The sequence below is a fragment of the Erythrolamprus reginae genome, chromosome 3 (genome assembly GCF_031021105.1).
Source record: "Erythrolamprus reginae isolate rEryReg1 chromosome 3, rEryReg1.hap1, whole genome shotgun sequence".
Taxonomy (NCBI): domain Eukaryota; kingdom Metazoa; phylum Chordata; class Lepidosauria; order Squamata; family Dipsadidae; genus Erythrolamprus; species Erythrolamprus reginae.
In genome coordinates, this window is record NC_091952.1 from 31,347,671 (window position 1) to 31,357,199 (window position 9,529).

General features: G+C 43.4%; 1 protein-coding gene across 1 annotated transcript in view; it reads right to left on the reverse strand.

Moving 5' to 3' along the window:
• The window catches only part of MATN4 (matrilin 4), a 28,453-nt gene extending 21,198 nt beyond the window's left edge, over positions 1 to 7,255 (reverse strand). Inside the window, exons 1-5 of the mRNA XM_070744715.1 lie at positions 7,146 to 7,255; positions 3,665 to 4,234; positions 2,567 to 2,689; positions 1,616 to 1,738; positions 271 to 393 (exon numbers count right to left, since the gene is read on the reverse strand). Coding sequence (XP_070600816.1) covers positions 271 to 393; positions 1,616 to 1,738; positions 2,567 to 2,689; positions 3,665 to 4,234; positions 7,146 to 7,221 — 1,015 coding nt within the window. The 5' untranslated portion in view covers positions 7,222 to 7,255. The remainder of the gene's footprint in view (positions 1 to 270; positions 394 to 1,615; positions 1,739 to 2,566; positions 2,690 to 3,664; positions 4,235 to 7,145) is intronic.
• Between the last annotated feature and the right edge of the window lie 2,274 nt (positions 7,256 to 9,529).

A 9,529-nucleotide genomic window follows, 5' to 3' on the forward strand; every position in this document is an offset into this window, starting at 1 on the left:
AGGGATTTTGTATAGGTGACATATTAAATACATAAATAAAATATTTCACAATGTTTCACAATACTCCAAATTTTCAAAGAACATATTTTGTATGACAGTCATTTATTATTAATCTATAGCATCAGAATCATATTCATAATGAGTGGGTTACTATTTGCACAACTCTGCTAGTCTAATTCCACAGACAGAATCATATGGCCAATTTAAGTGTGTGCTACATGTGATAGATTAAAGCATACAAAGACACAGCCAATCATATATGAAATGTACCTTTGCACGTCTTGCCATCTGCCTGCAAAGTGAAGCCATCGCGACATCGGCAATGATATCCATTGACTTTATTAACACAGTCGTGCTGGCAACTGTGGTTGTTGAAATTGCAGAAATTGATCACTGAAAAAAAGAAATAAACCATTAGAGGACTTCACCACATATGCAATAAAACAATCTGCATGGTTGATTTAACCCAATGGCTGGACTCAAGATCCAGCATTTGCTGCAAACATTTGCCTTCCTGTAAGATGGCTCCATTTCTTTTACATCAAACAACACTGGCATAAAATACAGAAGAATATATTTAATACAGTGTGGAAAGCTTGAGATATCCCAGAAGTTTGTTTGTTTAATTTATTTAATTTAATTTTGTTAAAACATTGCTGTTGAAATACTTGGCCAGCAGCGTTGAGGTTCCTGGGAATTCTAGTTCAACAACATCAAAGGGCTCACAGATTCTCCTTTTTTGTATAGTTTAATGAGGACAGAAAAGATCCCAGCATTGCAGGGAAAGAGTGACCATTCTCATTATGCCATGTCCTTGCTGAAAATTAACACTCCCATACCACCCAAATTTCAACGGCAGTTTCAGAATACAGTAGTACCTCTAGATACGAGCTGCTCCACATGTGAGTAATTCAAGTTACGAGCTGCGACGTGAGCAAAATTTCTGTTTGACACCCCAACTCAAATTCAGGATACGAGCCGAGCGTCCACTAGGTGGCGCAAGAATTCCATTTTTCCCAGTTATCTCCGCGCGAAAAGCCAAATCTTAATGCATTTGTTCGAGATACGAGATGATCGACATACGAGGTCGGCTCTGGCACGAATTAAACTTGTATGTCGAGGTACCACTGTAGTTATTTCCAGTGAAGGGCTACCAAAATCTTTAGTACCACACTGTGGCTGTGGCTTATGCAGGACACCCTGCATTTGCTTTCAACATCATTTAGAGCCGGGATGGCGCAGCAGGTAGAGTGCTGTACTGCAGGCCACTGAAGCTGACTATAGATCTGCAGGTCAGCAGTTCAAATCTCATCACCGGCTCAAGGTTGACTCAGACTTCCATCTTCCCGAGGTGGGTAAAATGAGGACCCGGATTGTAGGGGCAATATGCTGGCTCTGTTAAAAAGTGCTATTGCTAACATGTTGTAAGCCACCCTGAGTCTAAGGAGAAGGGTGGCATAAAAATCAATCAATCAAACAAACAAACAAACAAATAAATCTTTCAGTGCAAATTGGGTGCTCTGGGGTGGAGCTCCATTTTCGCTACCCCACTGTGTACCCCCACATCCTAGTTATTTCTCTCTAAATCTGTTGAAGCAATACAGAGTTTACTCACTGCTACAGGTCTTCTTGTCTTGGTTAAGCTGGTAGCCCGTCCGGCAACGGCAAATGAAAGTACCTTGTGAATTAACACACTGGTGCTCACAGCCATGTCTCTCATTAGCACAAGCATCAATGACTACAGGAGTAAAACAGAATTCAGAGTTTGAACTTCAGAGAAAAAACCCGGAAGAGTGTTTGCTACTGGGAAAGCTAAACAGAGAACCCACTTCCAGTTTTGCAAAAGAAGGAAAAAATGCCTTACATATGTATATATGTTCTAGTTTATTACTTTCACATTAGCTGTAAGAATTTATTTCTGTCTGTAAACAGCACTTCTGACTTTCCCTTTGCTATTTTCATTAACAAACAACTCATAGAAATGCAGCATCAGATAAAATTTCCACATGATATAGCTTCTGATTACTTCTTGTATGACGCAGCATAAAACCAGCTCCATCCAATGACACCTGTCTCTAAACCACAGGGTTTTTTTAAAAAAAATGGTCAAGTTTATTTAACTAGCTGGAGGATACTGTACATGCATGAGCACTGATTTCTATGAACACTAAGTTCGGTACCAAAACTAATATCTAATCAATAACTATTAATTGTGTGTGTATATATATATATACACACACACACGCACACACTTCTGGGGCTCCCAGCAGATTATCATTTGCATCAGTAATCATCTATCTCATCCCATCCATCCAATCAATCAATCACTTGATCTAGATATTTTTTAATAAAAATGCAAAAGGGGAGCTAGCATGCTGCAAAGTACCAGCCCCCATAACCAATTACGATAAACAGGCCCCACAACCATTACCATAAAACAAAACTGGAAACCAAATACCAGAATAATAGTTAAATGTTTTTCCTCAGTGCAGAAAAACAACTTTGCGAGTGGTCCCAACATGGTTTCAAAATTTCACCCATCAGTTAAATAATCTATTATTCTTACTTGAGCACGTTTTTCCATCTGTGTTAAGTTTGTATCCTGGTTTACACTGGCAATAAAAGGAGCTTGGGATACTGACACAAGTGTGCTGGCAGCCATGATCAAGTTCTGTGCACATATCAACACCTGGGGGAAGTAAGTTTGTACATTGAGAAGGAAAGATGTGCTGCGAACTGTAATATTGTTAAAACAGCGGAGCTCCTATGGAAGCCTGTGGCTCCATCTAAATTTCTTTCTCCTTAGCTGGAAATTTGGATAGAAAAGATCCTTTGGCAATATTTCTCAACCTTGGCAATTTTATGACGAGGGGATTTCCAGATTTCCCCAACCAACATGGAATAGTAGAAATGAAACAACAACCACAACAAAAATATAGTAATGGCAATAATTGCCCCCCCCTCCAATTCTTATATTGGAGTTGAACGGCAGATAAATCCAATAGATAGGTAGATAGGTAGATAGGTAGATAGGTAGATAGGTAGATAGGTAGATAGGTAGATAGGTAGATAGGTAGATAGGTAGATAGGTAGATAGGTAGATAGGTAGATAGGTAGATAGGTAGATAGGTAGATAGGTAGATAGGTAGATAGGTAGATAGGTAGATAGGTAAGATAGGTAGATAGGCAGGCAGGCAGGCAGGCAGGCAGACAGACAGACAGACAGATTGATTTCTGGAATAAGTTATTTGAAACTAAGAATGGCTGCTGAAAAACTGAATGTTTGAGATATTTAATCAGAGCATATGCCCACTTTGAAAATCATGATCACTCCCAAAAGGTCTATAAATAAATATTAATATTACTGTACAAGACATGCTTTATTTTTGATCAGTTTTGAGTGAAAAACCTTAAAAAACCTTCACTTCCGAGTGTAAACAGTCTGTTTCGAGCATTTGGGAAATCTTTGAAATAGCGGTTTTTTCCAACTGAAAATATTTCCAAAATTCTCCAAATAGATGGACCCACAGTTGAAACACCACACTTGGGTTTTCAAATTTAATGAAGCTTTCACATTCAAAAAGATTTGCCCACCCATGGTATGTAGAAGGAAAATAAGGAGGATAAAAATCAGTCTCAATGCAAGCTTTATTACTTTACTCACCGCATAACTTGTCCTGGAACTGCTTGCCAAACTGTTGGATGAGATCAAAGGACTCCACCAAGAAGACATGTTCCTCCAGTGGTGGAGAGGCCATGGCCCTCAAAGAGTTCATGTCTGCCCGCTGAACACCCACAGCATAGATCTCAATGCCAGCAGCTCGTGCCTGGGAAGCCACTTCAGTGACGCGATCCTGGGGCCGCCCATCCGTTACAATCACAGCGACACGGGGAATCTTCCTGTGAAGAGGCCGGGCACCATTCTGTACGGTAAACGCCACATTCATGGTGTATTGAATAGCCAAGCCTGTCATTGTGCCTTGAGCCAAGGGGACAATGCTATTGATAGCCTCCTCCATTTCAGCCCTGGTGAAGAAAGACTTGAGAGAGAAGACATTCTGGACTTGGCTGGAGTACTGAATGACCCCAACCCGTGTGGCATTTGGCCCTATATCCAAATTATGGATGATGTCAATCATGAAGCGCCGCATGGTCTCAAACTCATAGGGACGGACGCTACGCGAGCTGTCAATCACAAAGACAATATCCAATGCACGAGTTTTACATTTAGTTTCTGGAGGAGGAAAGAAGATAAAGTTGGCTTAATCATCGCATATACGTTGAAAAAGATATTCTTTATTAATTAAGATAATTAATTAATTAATTAATTAATTGGGCTCTTTTAGTGTATCGGCTAAAGAACCTGAATGATATATGGCACAAGCATACACACATTCATACACACACATACACACACAAATTATAAATATTTCTAAAACAAAATTATAGATTTGCCACTCCAGGTAAAATACCCTTAAATGGAAAGTAACACTCAGTACAATTCATTCCTCCATTTGATACATAAACACTATCTGTTAGAAAAGAGCAGGCACTATCTGTTAGAAAAGGTACATAAACACTATCTGTTAGAAAAGAGCAGTGCAACATGTATTTAAACTTCACTTGCTATCAATACTCAACATCAACAAGGTCAATGATCAATAAAAATGAGAGTTCTACTCAAAATCATTATGAAGTGCCAGATTGCCTTTTCTGGTGTTAACATATCTTGACCACAAAGCTATTATCATTCATTGAAAAAAAATGAGAAAAATGTATTACTTTTTGGTTTTGTTTGCTTATAATCTACTCTAGCACCCCCCCCAAAAAAGAGCCATTATTAGACATTAGCATTTTAGAACTGCCTCATACATTACATTTTAACCCACATCTAATATTTTTTTTTAAAAAAAATCATGCAGTGTATATAAAAAATTAGGGCTTATTAGGATGCTTTGATCCAAAAGGCATGAAACTGAACTGCTAATTCAAAGTCAACTGTTTTAATCAATGGCCCCTTTTCCAAATGTTTCCAGTAATGATTTTGCCAATTTCGCAGTATATTTATATGGAAGTTAGTCCAACTTAAACATACTGATTAAATATGTGTTGGGTTACACTATTAATCTGAAATGCTTCCATCGCCTCGATTTATTTATTTAAAATACGTCCGTGATTTCTACCTTAAAAGTTTCAGTCATGGATTATGGGACTTTAGTAATAGAAGAGTAGGGAAAATACTGAATCTCTATTCAGACAGGCTAGAGATAGTATAGATCGGGGCTGCCAAATTCACAACCCCTGGGCCAGATTCGTCATCCATTGGCCATGCTCATGCCCAGTTTAGCGATCATGATATTTCATATGACACTGCTGTGGCACCGCAAATTTGACACCCCTGGTATAAATACTGGATAGTGAGAAAAGCCTTGTGGTTTCCTGTAACGTACAGTATATACACGACATCACTGCATACTGTGTAAGGGGGGAAAAACCCTCACCAACCCCCAAGAAAGGATAGGAGAGAAATATGGCCTAGTTCAAATGTAATAGTTACTTTTTCAAATTTAATAATGAATGTTTTTCTGGTGGGAAATTCAGACTATACCTTATGAGCAGTGAAGGGCTACCAAAATTTTTACTACCACACTGTGGGCGTGGCTTATGCAGGATGCCCTGCATTTTCTTTCAACTTTCAGTGCAAATTGGGTGCTCTGAGGTGGAGCTCCATTTTTGTTACCTCACTGCGTTCCCCCGTGTCTGGGCAGCAGCCGACCCCTGCTTATGAGATGCATTTGAACAGTAGTAAGTAACAAATCTTCACTCATAAATGAGTGATCAATTGAAGAAAAAAGCACCTTTTTGGCAGTTAATTTTGATTGTCAAGTGAGTGCAAGGGTGTGTTCTAACTTAACTCGCTACTATTTCGCTTTTTCCTGCAACGCGCTGTTCTGTCGAGCTCTTGGTAGAATCCTCCCGAAAATTCACAGATACAAATTTCAGACACACACACGTTTGAAAATTCAAAACAATGTTCTTTATAACGAAAATTCAAATAAACTAAGCACTCTTTTTGTATAGCAAAGAGCACTTGTCTCCAAACAAACTGGTAATTTGTACAAGTCCCTTATCAGTTCTGTGATACTTAGTTTGCAGCTGTGAGGCAATTCACAGTCCTTCTTCTTTCACAAAGTGAAACACACTTTGCTCTGGTTTAGTTTCAAAGCGGGGAAAAATCAGCACACAAAGGTCTAAGTCAGCAAGGCAGGCACGAAACACAAGGATCAGATAATCCTCCACAATGGCCAAACCCACAGTCCCACCCAACCACAGGTGGCCTCATTTTCTTTGATAACAATCTCTCAGTTGTTCCTGTCTATGCATCGCTCTCCGCATGCATGGCTGTATCATTAACTCTTGTTCCGAATCCAAGGAGGAGCTAGATAATTGATCTCCTTCTGAGCTGTCTGCCACACTCTCCTCCTCCCTGTCACTCATGTCTTCTTGGTCAGAGGAGCCTTCATCAGCAAATTCCACCGGGAGCAAAACAGGCCTGCGGCATGTGGATGTCTCCCCCACATCCACAGTCCTTGGGGCAGGAGCTGGGCCAGAGCTAACCACAACACGCGCAGCCATGCCTCGTGGGTGCATCTGTGCAAAACACACGCACCGATGCGCAATGCCAAAAGATCCAAACTCCCCCCAAAAAAATAAAAGCTGAAAACAAGATGGTGATGAATGTGCAGTGCCAGAAACTCGGCTTCTGCACATGCTCAGAAGAAAAAATAATATATTTTTTTAAAAAAATCCAAAAAATTCCAAAAAACTATGGAGGTGTCCACGGACCCACACCAAATGAACTGGTTCTGTGATGTTATTGTGACGTCCCCAGCAAGTTGCTACCAGTTTGGGTGAACTGGTCCGAAATGGGAGGAATCCAGCTCTGAATGTGTGTCAATTCTTGATAATCATAGAGATAGATTTTGCCCAGGACTATCAGTCCCCAACCTAGATCTTCAGGTCTTCCAATAGTGATTGAATCTACTTTGCTGCTGGACTGTCTATATATCAATCTCTTTTTAGCTTTATCTAGAGTTTTCATTTAGGTTTGATTTAAAACCAAAAAAAAATTAGGTGGTACTTACCTAAGAGTTTTGGACGGCCTTCCATCATGGTGAAGGCATGCATTAAAAAAGGTATAATATACAGCAGCTTCATCATTTTCTTTCAAGATGATAGGATCTCAGGAAAGTGTCTAAAGTGCAAAAGGAAAATGTATCTATTCATTTAACTGGATTTTTATAGTGTCTTCTCACAAGGCTAACAAAAATATCTGATAATTCATTTATTTGTTTATTTATTATTTTTATTTCTAGACCCCTTATTCCAAAGTCTTAGTGTAGTAGAGTCATGTTAATTTGGGTATGTGTGACTTCAAGTCAGGTTTTTTTTTACTCCTGGCAACTGCCTGGCCTAATCCTTGCTATTTTCTTTGCAAGATTTCTGAAGTGGTTTGTCTTGTCATAAGGCTAAGAGAGCATAGCTGGCTTTATACCTAAGGTAAGACTAGAACTCACCATCTCCTGGTTTCTAGTTTGGTGCCTTATCCACTACACTGTAGTAGTTCTCTATGCTAATATAGGACAACAAAAATCAGAGTTTATTAGAACCATTTAAAACTAATATATTTTATTACAAGACATATTCTTTTTGTAAGCCATAGATTCATCCAATACATAGAGAGGCTAGATTGATGTAGGACCTACATTGGATAATTGGGGAGGGAGGGAAAAACCAAAAGGCTATGCAGGTGCAGGTTACATGTGAGACTGATTGCGAGTACCTTACAGATTAATACAGTAATACCTCATGATACGAACTTAATTGGTGCCAGGAGGAGGTTCGTAAGGTGAAAAGTTCGTAAGACGAAACAAAGTTTCCCATAGGAATCAATGGAAAAGCAATTAATGCGTGCAAGCCCAAAATTCACCCCTTTTGCCTCATTTCCGCCGGCATTCGGATTTTGTTCGGGTGTGGGGGGAGGGGGGAGACGGGGGAGACAGCGCAGGCTGCCCGGAGGGAGCCTCGTGGGTGGATTAACGGAAAAGTCAACAGTTACTGTCCGGCTTGCAATGACTGGAAGGGAAGGGAGGGAAATGCACGGGCGGTTTGTATGTGGGTCTTCTCTGATTTCCTCCCTCCCTCCTTCCCCCTCTCCCTCCTGGCCTCCCTCCTCCTCCTCCTCCTCCTGTATTCCGCCTCCCTCCCAGCCTCCGGGCCACATTCTCCACGCCACCGGCCAGCTGTCATCTTCTAAAGAAGCAAGAAGAGGAGGAGGAGCTGGGCGCCTTCCTCCACCACCACCGCCGCCCAGCTCCTCCTCCTCTTCTTGCTTCTTTAGAAGATGACAGCCAACCAGCGGCGCGGAGGCTGGGGATGGTGTGCGTGTGTGGAAAGGGTCAGCGGGAGAACTGGGGGGAACTGAGGGAAGCCAAGCCGGGAGCAACGTCGCCGCCGCTCCTGGCTCGGCTTCCCTGGCCGCCGCAGGCAACGTGCGCTGCGATCTTCCGGGCCGGCCAGGCTCAGTGGATCAAGCCCCGGCCCCTTTCGGCCGAGCCTCCCAGGCCAGGCACCGCCTTCCATCACTGAGCCTGGCCAGCCCGGAAGATCGCAGCGCGCGTTGCCTGCGGCGGCCAGGGAAGCCAAGCTGGGAGCAGCGGTGACACTGCTCCGGTTGCCTGGTCCTCTCCTGCATCCCACGCTGATGTTCCACGCTGCGTCGGGCGCTGCCAGCCCCGAGTTGGACGCACCCTCGCCGCCGCACCCAGCCGCTGCCCGCCCCGTCCTAGCTAGAGCCTGAGCCGGGCCCGCTCGGTCGCGCCTCCTCGCCCGCCTGCCCAGGATACAGACCTGCTGCCTCTCCCCACGCCCACCGCCGGCCCGATCCTGCGCCTCCTGCTTCCCCCCCCAGCCAAAAATACAAAGGCAGTCTGCCGCCGCCCGCAGAGCAATGGGAAGCTGAAGCCGCTCGCAGTTTCAGACTCCCTTTGCTCCATGCTGCTCCGCCCTGCCTGTCATGCGGCGGCAGACCGTCTTTGTGTTTTTCCCTGAGGGGGGGAGCAGGAGGACCTTCCTGACTCCCTCCCTCAGCGCCGGACCTCCTGCCCTCCCTCCCAGCCAAAAACCCAAAGTGACCTCCTGAACGCTTTCCGTCTTACCAACCTGCCACTGCCGCCACCGAGAAGCCCCATCGCCCGGCTGTCACCTTTTAAAACAGCCGGGTGGCTTCCCAGCAGCCTCCCGAAGCCGAACGCCAAACCTGAACTTCCGGGTTCAGCTTCGGGAGGCTGCTGGGAAGCCCCCCGGCTGTTTTAAAAGGTGACAGCCGGGCTGCGGGGCTTCCCAGAAGCCTCCGGAATGCCGAACCCGGAAGTTCGGGTTTGGCGTTCGTAAGATGAAAAAAGTTCGTAAGAAGAGGCAAAAATTTTCTGAACCCCGGGTTCGTATCTCGGGTTGTTCGTAAGATGAG